This window comes from Leucoraja erinacea, chromosome 34, assembly GCF_028641065.1.
Source record: "Leucoraja erinacea ecotype New England chromosome 34, Leri_hhj_1, whole genome shotgun sequence".
NCBI lineage: Eukaryota > Metazoa > Chordata > Chondrichthyes > Rajiformes > Rajidae > Leucoraja > Leucoraja erinaceus.
This window is the reverse complement of record NC_073410.1, coordinates 12,648,204-12,670,391: the sequence shown is the minus strand read 5'-3', so window position 1 is coordinate 12,670,391 and position 22,188 is coordinate 12,648,204. Positions and strand designations below refer to the sequence as shown.

Below are 22,188 nucleotides of genomic sequence, written 5' to 3'. Positions count from 1 at the left end.
TGATTTATGTTAATCTCACAATGCAAATTCTCCCATACATTTTAAAAACATTTTTCAAGATTGTAATAATAATAAAATGTTTTGTGATATTCATTAATAATGGACGCATTTGATGTATTTGATTATTTTAATTATGGGTAATGTTAGGGTGATATTTGATTAAATGAAAGAATTACAGCAGTGTACATAAAATAATACCATATGGGTACCTATGGAAAATGGTGTTTCTAACATGGCTTATTGGCTTATAAATAGTTCTCAGACTTGTATTTGTTTTGGAGGACTGTACTTTAAGACTGGATTGTGTACATCACCACAAAAATTATTGCTGTAAATTACCCCCAAAAAGGGGTGGCTTCCACTTAGCTTCATTGTGCCAATCTCAAATCTTGCCATAGTTAGTATCTGCCACTAGTTTGAGCAAACTCTGAGGCCTGCATTCACATTACTCAGGAACAAATGGAAACACATCTCTTTGACAAGCTATCTTCATGAGAGAATGAGATGCCCATAACACTCAGAATGTCCAAACTTTTAAAGCCAGAAAAAAATAGAGCTGTTTGCTGGAGGGGCATGTAACTACCTCCAGTTTAAAGGTAAAGGGCATGTGTGTTCTGAAAACTCAATTTGTCTTTGAGAATTGCCACCAGCATTTAAGTTTCTGTATGCTTTATACCATTCTCGAATGCCATCAATGTCAAAGTTTGAATTATCTGAAGTACATCTCAAACTCAGCATGCAAAGACTGATTAAGCATTTAGCCATCAATAATGTAAGCCAACTATTTTACTTAAGCAAACTTACATACAGTGAATTCAGAATGTATTCACACCCCTTTACTTTTTCAACATTTTGTTACTTTACAGCCTTATTTTAAAATGGATTAAATTCCATTTTTTTTATCATCAATCTACACACAATACCCCAGAATGAAGAAGTAAAAACAGGTGTTTAGACTTTTTTGCAAAGTAATTAAAAATAAATAACTGAAATATCACATTTACAGAAGTATTCAGACCCTTTGCTACTCTGACACTCAAAATTGAGCTTAGGTGCATCCTGTTTCCATTGATTATCCTTGAGATGTTTCTACAACTTGATTGGAGTCCACCAGTGATAAATTAAATTGATTGGACATGATTTGGAAAGGCTCACACTTGTCGACATAAGGTCCCACAGTTGACAGTGCATGTCAGAGCAAGAACCAAGCCATGAAGACGAAGAAATTGTCTGTAGACCTCCGATACAGGATTGTGTCGAGACACAGATCTGGGAAAGGGTATAAAACAAGTTCTGCAGCATTGCAGGTCCATAAGAGCACAGTGGCCTCCTTCATTCTTAAAAGGAAGAACTTTGGAACCACCAGGACTCTTCATAGGGCTGGCCGCCCGGCCAAACTGAGCAATCGGGGGAGAAGGGCCTTGGTTAGGGAGGTGACCAAGCACCTGATGGTCACTCTGACAGAGCTCCAGAGTTCCTTTGTGGAGATGGGAGAACGTTCCAGAAGGACAACTATATCTGCAGCATTCCCTCAATCAGGGCTTTATGGTAGAGTGCCAGACGGAAGTCACTCGTCAGTAAAAGGCGCAGGACAGCCCGTGTGGAGTTTGCCAAAAGGCACCTAAAGGACTCAGACCATGAGAAACAAGATACTCTGGTCTGATGAAACCAAGATTGAACTCTTTGGCCTGAATGGCAAGTGTCATGTCTGGAGGAAACTAGGCACCGTTCATCACCTGGCCAATACCATACCTACGGTGAAGCATTGTGGTGGCAGCATCATGCCGTGGGGATGTTTTTCAGTGGCAGGAACTGGGAGACTAGTCAGGATCGAGGGAAATATGAAATGAGCAAAGTACAAAGATCCTTGATGAAAACCTGCTCCAGAGCGTTCTGGACCTCAGACTGGGGCGGAGGTTCACCTTCCAACAGGACAACAGAACAACAACCCAAAGCACACAACCAAGACAATGCAGGAGTGGCTTTGTGAGAATCTGTGAATGTCCTTGAGTGGCGCAGCCAGAGCCTGGACTTGAACCCGATCGAACATCTCTGGAGGGACCTGAAAATAGCTGTGCATCGACGCTCTCCACCCTATCTGACAGAGCCTGAGAGGATCTGCAGAGAAGAATGAGATAAATTACCCAAATACTGATGTGCCAAGCTTGTAGCGTCATATCCAAAAAGACTTGAGACTGTAATCACTGGCAAAGGTGCCTCAACAAAGTACTAAGTACAGGGTCTGAATACTTATGTAAATGTGATATTTCAGTTATTTATTTTTAATTACTTTGCAAAAATTTCTAAACTACTGTTTTTTCTTTTTTTATGATTTAAAAAAAAGAATTTAATCCATTTTAGAATAAGGCTGTAATGAACAAAATGTGGAAAAAGTGAAGGGGTCTGAATACATTGTGAATGCACTGTATATGCCAGCTGAAATCTCAATTTTAAATTTCTGATGCAAAACATAATTCTCCAAAAACCAACCATTAGGAAACGTCGGTGAGCCATTCGCTGCAATGGAACAATAGGCACTTGAACGTCCTGGAGGAACAGAGGGAAAATTGGGGCAGGTGTAGCAGGGTAATCGTTTTTGAATATCCTTAGTGAGAAAGCTCTCCATTGTGGAATAATGAACTGCATCAATTGTGGATTCAGTTTAGTTTGTAGTCACTGGTATATGACCTGTTTAAGTGGTGTGGTGCGCACCAGACAGGAAGCTCAGTCTGGAATAGTCATCATCACAAATATAAATACCTACCTGCTGCTGAATGTCATGAATTTTAGTCATGCTTGTAGACAGAAACACCAGTTTTGGCTCACAGCTATACATCAATCTCCGACTGGAGTAGCTGTTCCAGATAGTTGTTTCTATTTAAAATAAGAAATGTATCTACATCCTTAAAACAAAGTTACTTGAAATAGTGAAAAGTAAAACGAGCTTTATATTGGTAAGAAAGCTAAATGCTGAAAAATTGTAACAGAAAGGTTAGAAAGGTGCATGGATCTGAATTCGATTTAAACTTCTTTGTGCTATAAAGTTCATCAGTGCCTGATGTTCTGGCCAACTATTAACGACAACTAACATCACTGGAAAAGATTACAGTAAAACTCAGATAATCTGGTATCCAGTTGTTCAGAACACTCAACGGTTCCGCATGTGGCTTGCTCATTAGTCCTTGTTATCCTTAGTCCTCCTCTCTACAGATCCAATAATCTCATCTGTTCCTGAGAGTGTGAAACAGATGTGCAGCCATCGTTTGGATTGGGAAAACCCGGGTTCAAGAACATGGGTAGGTGTGAGGTAGGAGCTGGAATCCAAAGAGCAATCGGGTATCTGGAGTGCATGTACATTTACCCATCAGTCAAGTCAAGGTGCTGGAAGAACCCAAAGGATCAGGCAGCATCTGTGGAGGAAATGGATAGGCAATTATTCCGATCGGAACCTTTCTTCAGACCCTCCTTGAGTCTAACGGATGGCGCAACCCCAAATATTGCTTGTGCAATCCCCCCAGGGTGCTGCCTATAACTTGCTGAGTTCCTTTGTGTTTTGTGTTTGAGCAAAGATTTGCAGTCGCTTGTGCCTGCATTTTCAGTTTGTTTGACAAACTGAAATTTGCAAGCTGAAACTCACCTGCTTCCTTTTTGAACTCACTTGTGCTCAGTTTTCCACTCCCTTCAAACTCACCAGGTTCACTGGAAAATTTACAATAGCTCTATTTAAAAAAAAAAGGAAAAGTACTTTGGGGTGCGTGAATAACATCCAATAGTATGGTCACTCTGCTAGTCTGGCACCATCAAAATTCTGAAGGAGCTTGATTAGTTTAATTCCGAGATACATTGTAGAAAGTGGCCGTTTGGCCCACCGAGTCCGTGCCGACCAGTGATCACCCATACTCTAGTTCTATCCTACACATGGGACACTTTACAGAAACCAATTAACATACAAACTTGCACGTCTTTGGAATGCGCTAGGAATCCGGAGCACTGGAGAAAACCCACAAAATCACAGGGAGAACATACAAACTCTACAGACAGCACCTGTAGTCAGTATCGAACCAAGGTCTCCAGTGCATCTACTCTGCCACTGTGCCACATTATCAACATTTTAGTGCATTTATAATTGTGAAAAAACGATATGATAGGATTGAACTTAATTTATCCCAGGACGGAAATTAATCAACTTAGACTTTGCTAGACTGGCTGAATTTCCTCCATTTAAACAGTTTCAAGAGTATTTTAATTAGCTTTAAAACATTTTGTTAATATTAGGAGTTGTGAAATGTAGTATGCCAAAGCAAGTTTTATTACTGTAACAAGGTAAACAATGGGAAAATTGGTAAAGAGCAAACAAAAAAATATCTTAGTCCAATAACAGCAAAATGCACAAGGAATGTCAATTGTTGTTCTTTTGAGGTTTAGGAAAGGCTTTTTCCCAGCACAATTTTGAAATTGCTCACAGATGACTGAGAGTTGTATTGCCTTCTACATATAAGAAGCTGTTTATTTTTAAGTTCAAGGTTTTATTGGAGGGGATATTGCACTCTGGAGCATTGAGGATGGTTAGACTTGGAGGTAAGATCACAGCTGCAAAATACAATCTAAACAATCTGGTGAAAAACCATCACCGCTACTTCAGGATGCATTGAAAATAAAGGAGATATACAAAATGAGGGCCAAAACATTAATGTTGCATAGCATTTTTAAATTTAATTCTAAACTTAGCCCTTCAGGTTAGAACGGGAGGTTGTCTTTAATATGTCACATCCCATCACAATGTGCCATATACTGTACCTGCCTACTTTGAACATTAATAACTATAATGTTAAGTATATTTCAGTAAGCCCATTTGAAATGCCTAAATTTGCTTAGGTTCTCATTTTTTTGCATTAGCACAGTCCACCACCACTAATTCAAAAGCGGAGCGATGGAATTCTGGCCCATTGGTTAAAAAGAAAAACATTAGGGTTGTAAAAAGTCTACATTGACACGCAAACATCAATCCAATTGTGGCGCATGCAGAACTCAGGTGACCCAGCCAACGATGATTTTACAGAAATGCACAGTGCTTGTTGACTCACTTGACTGAAATGATGTTTGATATCCTGTCCTGACCCCTGCTGGCAGCTCACTGACAAAAAACTGACAAACCAACGGCTCACAATGTACATATTTGTAAAACTATAGAATTCTACAGTTTGAGAGGAGGACATTTGGCTCATCATGCCAATGCCAGCTCTTTGAAAGAGCTAGATTAGTTGATAGTCATATCCATCAGGGTGCAATTAAATGTAATGTTCACATCAAGCTCACAGAGTAAACATACATGCAGTAATGATAAATACAAGAAAAATACAAACAGCAGAATGGTGCAAGATTGTAATGCAAAGTTTGAGTAATGCAAAATAGTATTGAAGTACAATGATAACTAAATAAGGTAATGTTAAGAGTACGTGGCAGCATTTCTAGGAATGGGGTTTTGAAAGAGATGATTAGTTCAGCTGTTGGATAGCAATGGGAGAAAAGCTATTCTGAGGTATGGACACCCAAGCTATCAAGTTCATATTTTCTCCAGAAGGGAGAATAGGAAATGGCTAAAGTGACGCATCCTTGATAATACTTCCAGCCTTCCCAATGCAAAACACAGCAAAGAAGGACTGGATGGATGGAAATAGCAAATCATGACGGACTTGGCGGTGTTCACCACTCTCTGCAGTTTCATGTGGTCAAGAGCTAAGCAGTTGCCATACCAGACTTAAATGCCAGAATCTGTCAGAATACTTTCCATTGTGCATCTGTAGAGCTTCAAGCCAATCCCCATGGACATGCTGAATTATCTTGGATGCCTAAGAAAGTAAATGCGCTGGAGCATTTTCTTGATTACCACATCAGTGTGAAGGGACCAGGTTAGGGTCCTGGTGATACGGCTGTCTAAGAACTTGAAGCTGTCAACCAACAGCTGTTGATGAAGCCAGGGTTATGTTCACCTCCTCATTTTTTTTTTTTTTTTGGACAACAACCAGTGTTCTTAGTATCCAGACATCATGACATTAGGTTCTCGATCTCTTTCCTGCACTTTGTCATATTGTAGATCCGGCTGACAGCAGTGGTATCATCGGTGAATTTAAAAATTGAGTTGGCATTGCAAATGGCCACATACTCATCAGTGTACAGCAGAACAAGGTACTGAACACACAACCCTAGGGGCACCAATGTTGAAGGTCTGGGTAGCAGAAATGTTATGACCAATTTTAACTGACTGAGATCTGCCAGTCAAGAAATCCAAAACCCAAAGCTAAGATCCAGAAGTTTAAGGATGACCTTATTTGGAATTCTGGTGTTGATGGCCATGTTGTAGTCAATAAATAGCATCCTGACATAAGAATTCTTATTGTCAAGGTGATCCTGGACTGAAGATAGTGCAAGAGAGATGGTATTCTCCATAGACCTATGTTTCTTGTATGTGAATTGCTGGGGTGTTGAGATTGTCTGGAAGATAGGTGCAAATGTAGGCCATTCACAATCTTTCAAAGTACTTCACGTGTTCAATGTTAGAACTTATTGGGTGGAATTTATTGAAAGGTCACTATTTTTGTTGAGCTCTCCATTTGTACTGTGTATGCTCCATGACATTTAAAATCTGAAAATCTCAATGAAGCGATTGCCTTTTATTTTCCTATTCCTTTGTTTAGGTATAGGTTTTTCTAATATTCAGGTTACATGCATTCTTTTTTTTAAAGTTGATGATTCTATAACTGGAATTAAGTCAAACAAAAAAGTTGAATCATCAAATTCAATGAAACTATGATATTCTAGCTTTTGCACTTGAGTTTTGTTATTTATTGCACAAACCTACTTGGACTGGACCCTGGGGATATACGACATGTAATGCAATTCTTAATTCTTGCAAGGTTTTGGCTATTAACATTTTCCCCACAGTATTGGACATTAATTATTTTTGCAATGTTTTTGTCAATGGAAATCGGTATATTTTTGGATTTATTTTTTGCTAATACTTTTTTTCCTGGGAAGTTATTGCTAAAATGAAAGATTTAATGGATCATGATTGTTTGCTAAGTTACGAGAAAGCCAACTGTGAAAACATTTGATCATTAGCATTCACAACCAGAACACATAAATAGCTCTTCAAATGTCAACTTTCACAGGGACCTAGAAAACTGGAGGCACTTTTGGCTTGAATATCAAGTCTGAATTTCTTGTTGGCCAATGAAATGCTTCAAAGTAACAGTTACAGGAAACAAGGACATCATTACAAATCTGTGCATACATTTATTTTCATCGTTTTCCTTGTTGTGGACTCACTTCCATATGTTTATTGCAATAAATAATTGTGAGCATGTTGAAAAATCAAATTGAATAAGACATGGAACAGCAATTGCTGCAATGATGAGTTTTGGTGTAGTTAAAATGAAATTACTCAGTATTATTTGAGCTACGACTTCTTAGAAATTTTGGTGGCTGTGGAACCTTATATCATCTAGTTATTTGTATTTGTGTGAAATAAAAATTTAGAGAAAAAAAAAGCATGGATGAAAAGAAGGAATTAAGGCAAAGGCAAAGTAAGAATAAAACAAAAATGAAAAAGTAGAGATATTTGTAATTTAGTTGCTTGGTTTATGGTGAACTAACTCTGGAGAGTTTAATAGCAGGATTCAAATGTGAAACGTATATTTATATTTATTGATCAAAAACAAAATGGCCACTTGTCTAATGATTAGGAAAGGTGGACCACCCAGTTTGTGTCATAGAACAGCTGGACAATTAATTATTTTCTTGAACCTTTTCTGCAATTGGTACTGTTAGGAAGGGTGTTACAGGATTTTGGTCCAAAAACTATGAAGCAATATACTTTAAAATTCAGCATTGTGTGACTTGGAATGTAATAGCAGATGATACTGTTCCCATGTGCCTGCTTCGTGTGTTTTTCTAGATGGTAAAGCTTGTGGTCCTGTCAAAAAAGGCCATGGCAATTGGCTGCTGTGCAGGAGTAGAAGAGGGAGTCAGTATTTAAGTTGTTGATCAAGCAGACTTTGTATTGGTCTGGATGATATTTAGTTCCTTGAATGTTGTTAGATCGTCTGATCCTAATTTCTAATTCCCTGATCCCGACTAGTTCATTTTTACCTTGGGCATGCAATCCCCCTAATACTTCCAGTCTGGGTTAGGAGGATGTTGGTCTTTATGGGCTACCTTTTTTACTTGCCCATGGTTTGATTGCACTCATGTTTTGTGTGATTTGCCTGGATTGCACACAAAGCAAAGTTTTTCAATGTATTCTAGTACACATGACAATAATATACCAATACCGAACATTGGTTCAGTATGTTTAAGATGCTGCAACAAGAAGTATTTCAAATGCTAATAACTTGCATCATTGCAATGATAGAAAGGATTGAAAACAATAGATAGAACTGGAATTAGACAAAAAGTGGAGTAACTCAGCTAGTCAGACAGCATCACTGGAGAAAGGGAATAGGTGACATTTCGGGTCGAGACCCTTCTTTGGACTGGAATGGTCTCTGAGAATTAAAGCAAAATCTTAAAAACCTAATTAATTTCCTGCTGTATCTAAGGTTCTGGTCATTTTTACATCAATTTTGAACAAGTATAATGTGTCGAACTTTGCTTTTGGTTTATGACTATTCTTTGGAACTATTATTAAGCTAATCTATGACCAGGTGCCCAAACAGGCACTTGGGACAAAAACCAGGTGGCACACCTACTAACAATGAAAGCATTGTTGTAGATGTCAAATCTTTAATGAAAAATTAAACCACACTTGGACACAATATATTCCTTAGTACTGTATCAAGTAGTGAGTATTCAATCTAGTGTTATCCCTCAAGCAATATTTATTATGCATCCAGGGCATTATCACTTTTTTTCCGGGATCTCGCTGTCCAAATGACAAATGTGTCTTCCACTTTATAACAGATGCTGGTTTGCAGAGATCCATTAAGATGATAGATGAATGTAACAAGATCTAGTAGTACAAGTGTACCTTATTTAAGTGACATGGAGTATTTGCTTGATCTTTTACACCAGTAAATTACTATCACCTCATGTATTTCTGTGGATGTATCTGCACTGCCCTGTGGCTCAGCACTTCAACTCCCCCTCCCCATTCCGAATCACACCTTTCTGTCCTGAGCCTCCTCCATTGCCAGAGTGAGCACCACCAGAAACTGGAGGAGCAGCACCTCATGTTCCGCTTGGGCAGTCTGCATCCCAGTGGCCTGAACATTGACTGCTCCAATTTTCGGTAGCCCTTACTGTCTCCTCCCCTTCTCGGCTCTCCCTCAGCCCTCTCGCTCCTCCTCTTCCTTTCTTCTTCCCTCACCCCCCCACCCTGTATCAGCATCAGTCTGAAGAAGGGTTTCGGCCCAAAACGTTGCCTCTTTCCTTCGCTCCATGGATGCTGCTGCACCCGCTGAGTTTCTCCAGCAATTTTGTCTAGTTGATGGATTTTGTTTTTGTGCATCTGAGGAGCGGCAATTTGGGAGAATACAATATAGTAAAGAAACGTTCCTATTCACATGCAAAGTGAGGTAAATGAGTATTCCTGCTGTCTTGACTAGTCTAATTTGTTTCAAATAGTTAACGTTTGCACATCTTTATCATTTATTGGGAACTGTTGCCAGCACAACAGGCTTCCTCGGGGACTGTTCACACAGTGCACAATAGTTTCAAGATCACCACGTGCATTCCTTTTATTTATAAATGAAAGGAATTTGAGTTGAACGATTCCCATATAATGGAAGGGTCTTGACCCTGCACCGCTACATTTAACTTCCTGCCATATTATTAAAAGTGGTGTCTGAAGCAGACAACTGACAGCACCAGAACCCCAGGATCCTGGCTCCGAAAGTGAAGAAAGATGACCCATCTGAAAACTGCTGCCAAGGTATAGTTCCTGACTATTTTCTAAACAAGCTAGTGGCCAAATGTATTTGCCACGTTGCAATTCCTTGCACTTTTTTAAAACTAATGCTGTTTGTATACCTAAATAACCAACATCAGCATTTTAGATTGATGGACGATAGTTACAGTGCTTCGATTACAACATTTATGATAAATTGAATGATATCATCAGTTTAAACAGTTGGCATTGGTATAAATCTAATGAACAGCAGCCCCAATCCCAGTGCCACTCTAATATCTCTTTATTCCCCTATTCAGTTTTTAATTCAGATAAGGACCTTGATAATACCCCTGGGAGGAGATGTGAGTATTTGTAGCCTATGCAACATGGGGAGATGCAGGTTTAGGATAAGGCAGGTGGTGTAGCTGCGCCAAACACTGAATGTCCCCTCAATTAGTTATAGTGATAAGATGTGCATGGTTTGCCTCGTGGAGTGATAGAAAATTCATTGTCGTAATAAATCGACTTCAAAACAGACTGGCAAATTTGTTGTCTGCAAAGACTAGCATTTGATAGTGCCTGGTGGAGCAGTGTGTTCCTACTGTTGCCTTGTATGCGTCCTTGTTCTCCTTCTCACTAATCATGTGCTGCCAATTAACAGACCCATCACCGCCTGTTGGTTAAGCGCCAAGGATCCCTGACCATGTCTTTGTTTCTGTGCTTTTCCACCTGGGAACCAGCCATTCCATCTTTCGGCTGGGAAGCAGGTGGAAACAGGAAAAAAGAATCACAATAGCAGCCTTTTTTTCAATTGAAAAAGATCTAAGTTTGTCTGCGACCTTCCTGCCTCTTTCAAAATTGAAAATGCTTTAGCCTTATTCCCTTACGTGAACATGACAATTTCTGGGGAAAAGGAGTGTAATTGGTGTCTTTAAATTTGTCCACCAACTTGTATATAGTTTAAACAAAGACATTGTTGCCTGAGTAATCAACTGTTGATCCTTTAAAACGGATCTAGAACTACTGTTAATCAAATGATTTGTAGAGTTGTCAATATCTTAACTGCATCTGCATTTTGTAAATAACACTTTACCGTGGCACTTATTTTTATTTTGTACCAATAACTGAAAATTAAGAAATCCTGCTGCTGAATTCCTAATTCTTTCCCTTCCTAACCACTTACATTTTATGTCCAAAAAGGGAACAGAGTATATTGTTTAGTATTTGCCAATTGCCTTTTCTCCATACAACAAATAAAATCTAACTGGTTCAATTGGTATACGTTGCCCATATTGGGTTGGGTTTGGCGATTAGCAGTGAAATATCTTAAGAACATTTGCTTTGGTCTTTGTCGGAACTACTTTGGACAAAAATGCTGGAGAAACTCAGCGGGTGGGACAGCATCTATGGAGCGAAGGAAATAGGCAACGTTTCGGGTCAAAACCCTTCTTCAGAATGTTATAATTTTATAATTGTCTTTCTCCTTAAATTTATAATATGGATACAGCTCATTTAAATTGCCCCCAAGTCTCATTTGTTCCCAAGTCCAGTCCGAAGGAAGGGCCCCTTCCCAAAATGCTGCCCATCCATGTTCTCCAGACATGCTGCCTAACTCACTGAGTTACTCCAAGACTTTGTGTCCTTCCAAGTTAAGTAAATTTACCTGCATAATTAATGTATTCGAATACTGGAAATATCCTTGTTCAATGGTAGACACAAAAGCTGGAGAAACTCAGCGTCAATGGAGTGAAGGAATAGGCGACGTTTCAGGTCGAGACCCATCTTCAGAATGGTTCAATGGTTCGTTATCTCATCGTACTCCAGTAGCAGATTAATTTTAACGGTTTTATTCTACTGGTTTATTTAATATAATTCTCGAGGGACCACCCTGAACCTACATTCTCTGCCTTACGGCAAGAGTCCCATATGCCTTATTATCCACTTTGTTTATGAGTCTTACTACCCTCCTGAACTGTGGAAAGACCTCTCTGTCTCTCTACACTATTTTATAGCTTATAAAAAATTATTATGTATTCTGCCACTCTGTTTATCTTTCTCAAATGCACACATCTCTGCGCTGGCTTTTGTTCTTGCCTTATCCACATAACCTTTTTTAAAATCATTTCTATTTGATCTATCGTCCTGTAACATTCTTCCTCGTTGTCTATTAACTCTGTGGAGGACCTTGCTAAAATTGCATCTGATCAACTGGTTTGCAGTTCTTTTGAAGCATCCTCCTTAAAGAACAGGTACAGTAAACCCTCGTTTTTATAACATCTTTATAACGGATTTCAGTTATAGAGGACGGACTTTCATCGCCAGGCCGAGCTGCCGACGCCACCTGCATTACCTCCTCGGTCACTGTCGGGCCATCCCTGCTGCTACCGACACCACTGATCCTTACCTGCACTCCTGCTGTCTGCAGAAGGTAGTTGAGGCCAGTTCATAGGCTATGTTTAAGAGGGAGTTAGATGTGGCCCTTGTGGCTAAAGGGATCAGGGGGTATGGAGAGAAGGCAGGTACAGGATACTGAGTTGGATGATCAGCCATGATCATATTGAATGGCGGTGCAGGCTCGAAGGGCCGAATGGCCTACTCCTGCACCTATTTTCTATGTCCATGGACTGTAGCCAATGCCTCACGGTCCTTGCCTCAACTCACCTGGATTCCAGGCCCAGTTCTAGACCGAGATTCTGAAGAAGGGTCCCAATCGAAAACATCACGTATCCATGTTCTCCAGAAATGCTGCCTGACCTGCTGAGTTACCACAGCACTTTGTGTTCTTTTGTGTATTGACCAGCATTTGCGGTTCTTTTCTCCAGAGATGCTGCCCGACCCACTGAATTATGCCAGCATTTTGTGTCTATGCAGTTCTTTGTTTCCACTACTTGTAATCCCTCACTCAGTTATAGTGGACAATAGGCAATAATGGACACACCCCCCCCCCCCCCCCCCCCCCAAACCCCGCGTGGGCCATTATGACGAGGGTTTAGCCCCCTTTCCACATGGCTGTAGCCAAAGGGGACTGGAAAATAGTCAAATCCTCATCTATTCCTCCCTTTAATAATAGAGCACAAACCTACAGCGCTCACCCTTTTTTTTTCCCTTGTCTGTTGATGTATGAATTCTGTACATATGTTTCATTACTTCTCTGTGGTATAATTTGCTCCAAGCAAATTGACTGACAATATAACTAAATAACACCCTTGACAAAAGGAATTATAAGTATGTGAACTAGCTCTTTATAACGCCACTTGCGTACACCTATTTATAAAATAGTCTATCTTTGCAATGCGTCCTGTAATTTATGGACGGCTCCTTGTATTATACCGAAAAAGCCTATGTACTGAGATATATGACTGTTCCTGTATAAATAACTAGTTGACTGCAATTGAGACAAATGGCATGTTTCTATGTAAGGGGGGCAAGCTGATCACATGGGGTTTAGATGATGGATGGAGGAAGCTTTTTTCTAGTTTATAAATGCAGTCTAGAAAAGGGCCAATTAGTTTGATTATATCCTATAGACTCAATGTAACCTGGTGCAAAGCACCTATTAGAAATAAAAAGGGAGCATAAAAAGTTATCTACTTTTATAATCGCAGACCGAACATAAATAATCTCCACTGGTCATTTAAAATTGGCGCTTTATTCTTGAACTGTATATCCTTCTTGGTCTTTTGGCAAGAAATATATGGCATCATGTATCACAGCATGTGGGAAGAACAATTTACTCCCAGTTGGGACTTGGGTCTACGAACTTGAATTTTTTAAATTGTATTAACTAAAGTACTATCAAAAGCAGAAGTTTATACAAGAAAAATAGAACATTTTGTCTTCTTGTCCTGTGACCTGCTCAACTAAAAGCAGAAAACTCAAATCACATGTAGGGAATTAAAAAAAAAAAGTTTTTCAGCTGTTACCAAGCAACTGAATCATCCTACCACAACCAGAGAGCAGTGCTAAACTACTATCTACCTGCTTGGTGACCCTCGGACTTTCCTTGATCAGACTTTGCTGGCATTACCTTGCACTGAACGTTATTCTCTATACACTGTAAATGGCTCAATTGTAACCATGTACAGTGCATTCAGAAAGTATTCAGACCCCTTCATTTTTTCCACATTTTGTTACGTTACAGCCTTATTCTAAAATGGATTAAATTCTTTTTTTTTTATCACCAATCTACACACAATACCCCATAATATAAAAGCAAAAACATGTTTAGATATTTTTGCAAAGTATTTAAAAATAAATAACTGAAATATCACATATCACATCAGTATTCAGATGCTTTACTCAATACTTTGTTGAGGCACCTTTGGCAGCGATTACAGACTTAAGTCTTCTTGGGTATGACGCTACAAGCTTGGCACACCTGTATTTGGGTAATTTCTCCCATTCTTCTCTGCAGATTGGCAGGTTGGATGGGGAGCGTCGATGCACAGCTATTTTCAGGTCCCTCCAGAGATGTTCGCCCGGGTTCAAGTCCGTGCTCTGATTGGATCACTCAAGGACATTCACAGACTTGTTACGAAGCCATTCCTGCGCTGTCTTGGCTGTGTGGTTAGGGTCATTGGCCTGTTGGAAGGTGAACTTCTGCCCCAGTCTGAGGTCCAGAACGCTCTGGAGCAGGTTTTCATCAAGGATCTCGGTACTTTGCTCTGTTCATCTTTCCCTCGATCCTAAGTAGTCTCCCAGTTCCTGCCGCTGAGAAATATCCCCACAGCATGATGCTGCCACCACCATACTTCACCGTAGGTATGGTATTGGCCAGGTGATGAGCGGTGCCTGGTTTCCTCCAGACGTGACGCTTGCCATTCATGCCAAAGAGTTCAATCTTGGTTTCATCAGACCAGAGAATCTTGTTTCTCATGGTCTGAGAGTGTTGTTTGGTAAATTCCACGCGGGCTGTCATGTGTCTTTTACTGAGAAGTGGCTTCCATCTGGCCTCTCTGCCATAAAGGCCTGATTGGTGGAGTACTGAAGATATAGTTGTCCTGCTGAAAGCTTTTGCCATCTTCACAAAAGCATTCTGGAGCTCAGTCAGAGTGACTATCAGTTTCTTGGTCACCTCCCTGACCAAGGCCCTGCTCCCCTGATTGCTCAGTTTGGCCGGACGGCCAGCTCTGTGAAGAGTCCTGGTGGTTCCAAAGTTCTTCCATTTAAGAATGATGGAAGCCACTCTGCTCTTCGGGAACTGCAATGATGCAGAAATTGTTTTATATCCTTCCCCAGATCTGTGTCTCGACACAATCCCGTCTCAGAGGTCTACAGACATTCCTTCATCTTCATGGCTTGGCTTTTGCTCTGACATGCTCTGACAAGCACTGTTAACTGCGACCTTATATAGTGTACCTTTCCAAATATGTACAATCGATTTAATTTACCACTGGTGGACTCCAATCAAGTTGTAGAAACATCTCAATGATAATCAATGGAAATAGGATGCACCTAAGGTCAATTTTGAGTTTCATAGCAAAGGTTCGGAATACTTATGTAAGTGTGATATTTCAGTTATTTCTTTTCAATTACTTTGCAACAATTTCTAAACACCTGTTTTCGTTTCTTCATTCTGCGGTATTGTGTGTAGATTGAGGAGTAAAAAAAATGAAGTGAATCCATTTTAAAATAAGGCTGTAACATAACAAAATATGGAGAAAGTGACGGGGTCTGAATACTTGCTGAATGCACTGTATTTATTTCTGCTGACTGGATAGCACGCAACAAAAGCTCATCACTATACATTGCTACATGCGACAATAAACTTAACTAAACAGTTACCAAAATTAATTCACAAAGTGGAAGATGGACACACTTTAATCTTTTTTTTTCCCCAAAAGCTGAGAATATTTAAATGTTTGAGGATCATGTGCTCATCTTACTAATACCAATTATTTTTAAAGAATGTGGCATCTATAATTGATAATAACACCTGATTTGTTGAACTTGGGTATTTGTCCCCAACAGCTCTCACCAACTTCTACAGATCGGCCGTAGAAAGCATTTTATCAGGGTTCATCAAGCATGATTTAGGCACAGCTCCATACAAGACCACAATAAATTGCAGAGAATTCTGGTTGCAGCCCAGACCATCACACAAATACTTGGGTATACTAAAGGTATACTTGCATACTAAAAGATAAATTACAAACTGTCCCTAATTGTTTTGCTCCACACCTCAAGTTCAGTCCTGTGAATATAAGAACAATTAAAAGCATTCTTTGTTGGTGTTGGTTAAGAGCACAGCCAGAGTATTTGGCTATGGAAGGCATCATACAAGCCTGACTCTATTCTTACCCAATGTTTATATGTATGTGCTGAACCGGTTTGTAAAACATAGGGACACGGAAATAAATGTCAACACCACACTGCTGGTCCAGTGTAGATTGGAAGAGGCTGTGGATTGAAGCAGGGAGAATGCCCCTCAGTAAAACCTATTCAGCAACCAAAATGTTCATGCATTTTCGGATTAATTTTAGAAACTTCATTTCCTGGGATTTCTGGCGATATCCCTAACTCCACCCTTTACTTTCCAACAGTGCGTTGCTGAATTGAGGACTCGTACAATTATTAGAATAAGCATTTCGGGATTTGTACATAATTAATTAAAACATTATTGGAATAAGCATTCCAATAACGCTTTAATTAATTATGTACAAATCCAGAAATAATGGATCTTTTTAGCTAATTATTGAAATTTTGTTTTATATCAAAAGTCACAACACATTGTTAGTTGGGAAATTAGCGTTATTGCATTTTTGTCCGTGAGGCTAAATGAGAACAGATTCAAGAAATTGACATTTTAATTTTTACTGGGTAGATATTCAATATGTAGATCTTTCTTCATTACAATATTAAATATCATACGGATAGCAATTGAAAGACATTGAAAAAGCAAACTAACAATGGCAGGCTTATTTTTCTTTTTGAGCCCTATGGTACAGTGACTAATCTTCTCCTTTACCAGAAATAAACTTTGATCAGAAAATTAGAAACATAGAAAATAGGTGCAGGAGTAGGCCATTCGGCCCTTCGAGCCTGCACCGCCATTCAATATGATCATGGCTGATCTTTAAGAGCTTTGAATTTTACCAGTGAGTTTGCACACAGTTTGGTGAAAGATTCTCGATCCAATATGAGCATCTTTCTATATTTAAGGAGACTGGAATATTATTTGTAACTGTATTTCACATTTTCAGAATGCAATCCCAGGAATGTTACTTTTCATATAGGCTACTTGGTGAAGCTGCCTTGGCAGATAATTCAATACCATTGAGTGCAGATTAGTAATGATTGAGGGCAGATTATCAAGTAATGAGAAATTTTAAAAAGCTTTCTCTTTTGATCGATGCAGTACAACTAAATGTGATGCTTTTCTGGAGACTCCTCATTGCCAAGCGATTGATCCGTGCCTTGGTACCAGTCTGTGAATAAGCCTTCTCAATGTTAGCTTTGTCCTTTGCTGATGTCACAACTGGAATATTTATCTTTTCACAACAAGTCAGTTTGTTGTTCTATATCAGCAGCCTCTCACGTCTTTCTTCAGCTATTGAACCACATCCAGTGTCAACACATTCATTCTGTATGAAGCTGTTAAAGCACAAGAAGTGTTTTCACAGATTAAGGCAATATTTCTTTTGATTAAACAAGGTTACTATATGCATTGCTAAGGGAGAAAGGTTTCACCATTCAGAGTTGAGGAAAGATTTGCTTTTTTTAATCTGACTGCTCAAGATGTTTGCTTAGCCAGGGCCTAAATCAAATAGACTTTAAATTTAAGGTCTGAGGTCTGTCACCTTAAAGTGCAATAAAATTATCACATTGCTCTTCATGTGAGAACTAGTAGTAAATTTATATCTATCATCTCATCTCACAAAATGAAAGCCAAGCTAATATCTCAGAGCAATTTGCAATTTTCATGTTAATTGTGCACAGTTGAAGCACATGTTCCCACCCCATGGGTTGCAGTAAATGGAACTGCTGCCTCAGAAATCCAGTAACCCTTGCCCAATTCTGACCTTTGAGTTGTCTCTGGAATTTACAGAGTTACTTCCTTACAGCGCTTGCAGTGCCGGAGACCCGCGTTCGATCCCGACTGCGGGTTCTGTCTGTACAGATTTTGTATGTTCTCCCGGTGACTATGTGGGTTTTCTCCGAGACCGTCATTTTCATCCCACTCTTCCAATACGTACCTGTAAGTTTGTAGGTTAATTGGCTTCGTATAAGTGCAAAAAATTGTCCCTAGTGTGTGTAGCATAGGGTTAATGTGCGGGGATCGCTGGTCAGTGTGGACTCGGTGGGACGAAGGGCATGTTTCTGTGCTAAACTAAACTCTGCATGCGTTTAAGAGTATTCTGGTTTCTTCCCACATCCCAAAGGTGTGTAGATTGGTCAGTTAATTGACCATTTAAAATTATTCATTGTATGTAAATGAGTGATAGAATCATGTGGCAAATAAAACAGGTTTACTCCAGTAAATGGGTGCTAGATAGTTGTCATGGACTTAGTGTGTCATGGACTTAGTGCCTGGATCACATTAATCTCTCACTATTGCTAATGTAAGCTATCAAATAAAATTGACTATAGTGTTTTAGTGTTTTAGTGAATATCAAGTCCTTATTGTACCAACATATAACAGATGTGTTGCGTTAATGCCATCTACAAACCTACATATCAAAATGGCCTAGAAAAACTAATACAAACTAGGGGTAAGTATCACCAGCAACATGTCCTGGACCTGCCCCTTTGAAGAAATTGCCAAGATAACACATCAAAGCCTTTACTTTCTTAGAGGCTTAGGAAGTTTGGCATGTCCCCAACAACTGTCACCAACCTGTACAGATGCGCTGTAGAAGGCATTTTATCGGGACGCATCACATCATGGTTTGGGATCAGCTCCATCCAAGACCACAAGAAATGTGGAGAATTGTGGATGCAGCTCACAAACCAGCCTCCCTTCCATTGACTCTATCTGCATCATGCTGCCTCGGCAAGGCGACCTGCATAATCAAGGATGAGTCTCGCCCCAGACACCCCCTCTTCTCCCCACTACCATCAGGCAAGAGGTACAGAAATGTGAAATTGCATCCCTGAAGATGGGCTTTTTGCAACAGTCCAGTGCTTTTAATCATGATCATTTATCCAGCTGCTGTACTAGTTACGTGGGTCTAGGACTCTGCAGTCCAAGGAGATCACCATCGTTCATGGTGAATAGTTTCTCACCTTCTCTAAGTTCATGGACTACAATTTTAATTTATTTGCTTCCAACGGTGACTGGGCTGTGTCCGTTCAAAGCAATCTGATTTGAACACTACAATTAATGATTTAATTGCAAGTTCCAAGAACATAAATCAAGAAAACAATATAGGGATGAAGAGAATTGTGTAAAATATTGGGTTAGAAAATGCAAACATGATTTTTTTAATGTATCTCCAAAACTTTAAAGCCTAGAAATTGGATCCATTGGATCTCCTCTGTGTGCACCTTCAATCACCGGCGGATAAAATCATTGTGAAACTGGTGTGGATAAAGATGTGGGCGTTGGAAACATTTGCTGCAGCTTTCATCAGAAACTGCAGGAATTCCTTTATAGTGCATGATTCTGGGCGTAAATCATATGTTTCTACATTTTTAATTATGATTATGATTTTTAAATGGTTAAAGAGAAAAAGAATCAACTGGTAGCTGTAAGACAAAGGATGAAATGCATTCCTGACTCACCCAGCAGAAGCTTATTTATATCTAATTGAATACCGTTTGGTTTTCTTGTTTCAGGTTGATGAAATCTACCATGACGAGTCGTTAGGTACGCACATCAACATAGTTTTGGTCAGGGTGATTATGGTAGGCTACAGACAGGTGAGTCAGCGACATCTCAAACTGTTCATTATTTATTTTTCTCAAGCAATTATACAATGTTAATTGGATTCTAATGAGTTATAGATGATTTAGCGCATCTCGTAGGAGCTGTAACTAACATATAATCATCTACTGTTTAATACTGTATAATAAGATACATCAGATGGTGGCACGGCCAACGTTTGTGGCGGCCTGTCTCGGTGGCAATGCAGTGCAGTGGTGTGATTGCAAAGTGTGTGGAAGGAAAGTGTATGTATGCAACAGTATGAGCGACAGTTTCTGTTCGACATCCGTAAAGAAGTTTCTTGTTGTGACAAACACTTGCTGAGCGTACTGGGCGAGCTTGGACTTCTACGCCGTATAGGCCCAAGGAAGGCCGCGACTGCACCTGAGGAATCACCGTAAGCGGTGTGACAGGATGCGGAAGGGGGGCAAGCGCGGAGGAGTCCACGCTAGGCTAATCGCTAATCCACACAAACCAGCAAATGTTGGCAAATGTCCAATCCCTCGACAACAAGATGGATTACATCGGAGTGTGGAGAGCTTCTCAATGTAGCGTGAGGAACTGCTGTGTCTACGTTTTCGCGGCGACCTGACTGAACCAGAACATCACGGACGATGCGATCCAGCTGGAGTGGCTAATGCTCCACAGAGCTGACAGAGTAGCCTCGCTAGCCGGTAAGCTAAGGGGAGGTGGCCTGGCTGTGTACATCAACAGATCGTAGTGCCGGGATGCCGTGGTGGTTTCCACTCACTGCTCACCCCACGTAGAGCTAATGACTGTGAAATGATGACCCTCCTACTTGCCGAGGGAGCTGACGGCAGTCTTCATAACTCTTGGATTCATTTTAAGATGTGAAGACATAAAAACTAAACAAGAGTTTACATTATACCAGTACTTCACCGTACTTGTGCATATGGCAATAGACTCAAACTTGACGTGAATCGGGCTTCCTTTTTAATAAGTTTATATTGTGCTGTTATCTATACATTATTTTTATTTTACAGTCGATCAGTTTAATAGAGCGTGGGAATCCATCTCGGAGTTTAGAACAAGTCTGCCGGTGGGCCCATACTCAACAGCGCTCTGACCCAGATCACAAAGAGCATCACGATCATGCTATATTCCTTACCAGGCAAGATTTTGGTCCCGCAGGTATGCAAGGTACTGTATTGTTCTCGATCAGGTTTTGTGCAGTCTGAATTCTATAGCTGTAAGAGGTAACTTCTCTGAATACAATTATTGATACAATGTATTTATTACTTGCCAATTAACCACCTTTAGACATCTGTAGTGCTGGTGTGTCCTTAACCATACTTGTTATTTTTGAATGATCCATTTTAAAAGAGCATAGTTATTTTTCCTTCTCAAAAGCTTGTTTCTTTCCACAGCATGTTATTTTAAAATCCTTTGTGTTCCCTCGTCTGCCTGTTCACTTTTGACATTACATAAAGTTTCTTAGTGAATTAAATATAACTGCCAGAATGTCCAGACTTTGCTTATTTTCAGCTGGGAAATTGCCTGCATTTTTGTCCCTTTCCATGTCAATTAGTAGAACTTGTCGCGTTTTGGTGTAGTATTTCCGTTTTCACATTTGCTTAACCAATTGTTAATGAATGCAAGCAATTCCTCATTGTGGCTAATTGAATGCGAAAACTGGTGCATGATTTTCCTAGCTCCATGCTTTTAGCTTTAAGCTTCGAAAACCGTAACACTCAAACAATGATTATTCCATCAAAGATATTTAAATTATACGCTGCTCCTGCATCTTATTACACTATTGATCACGGCAATAAGCGCTGTTAATAAGTACCTTGATTTGTCTTTTATACCATTGGCTTGAACTTTCTGCAAAACCGCTTGTCTATTGCTCAACTGTTAAACCTTTTCTTCCATGAGCTAGTCCCCATGCAGAAATTCAGATATTTGCTCCATGGTCTAAGATGCTTCTTGCAACCTAGATTAATGCTCTAAAGCAAACTGTAGTTTTCACCATTTAAGTGACAAATGCACTGCACCATTTTGCTATAGCTGTTTAAATAAAAACTTAATGCAGTTTTGCACATAGCATTAGATATTACCAGACAATTGTGCAATATCCTGATTTTATTTTCTGTGATGGGAGAATTCATCAAAATAAAGATATTGTATTCATTACAAATAGCTGAAATTACGTTTTCCTGCGAGCAGTTATTAAAAACATCTTTGCTAACAATTCTTTCAGCATGCTGTATTTTCAGAAAGGACAGATTTGCATGAGTTTCACAAAACTAAATAAACTAAGATCCATACTTTCTAATAAAGCAATTTCTTGCCTTCACATTGCATAACTGGATAACTGCACACTACTTGATCGAGGAAAGTATATAAAATGTTGCTTTTCATTTTTAATGTAAACATATATGCTGAAATGCTGTCTGACTTGGTATCGCCATTATCG

The 22,188-nt window shown here is 39.6% G+C and overlaps 1 protein-coding gene across 4 annotated transcripts in view; it reads left to right on the top strand.

Moving 5' to 3' along the window:
* The window catches only part of LOC129713008 (A disintegrin and metalloproteinase with thrombospondin motifs 14), a 94,214-nt gene that overhangs the window by 40,747 nt on the left and 31,279 nt on the right, over positions 1–22,188 (top strand). For 3 of the 4 annotated variants that reach the window (XM_055661851.1, XM_055661849.1, XM_055661852.1), the window contains 2 exons: positions 19,664–19,747; positions 20,756–20,912. In XM_055661851.1, the coding sequence (XP_055517826.1) occupies positions 19,664–19,747; positions 20,756–20,912 (241 nt within the window). The remainder of the gene's footprint in view (positions 1–19,663; positions 19,748–20,755; positions 20,913–22,188) is intronic. The other variant, XM_055661850.1, reaches the window with a different exon arrangement.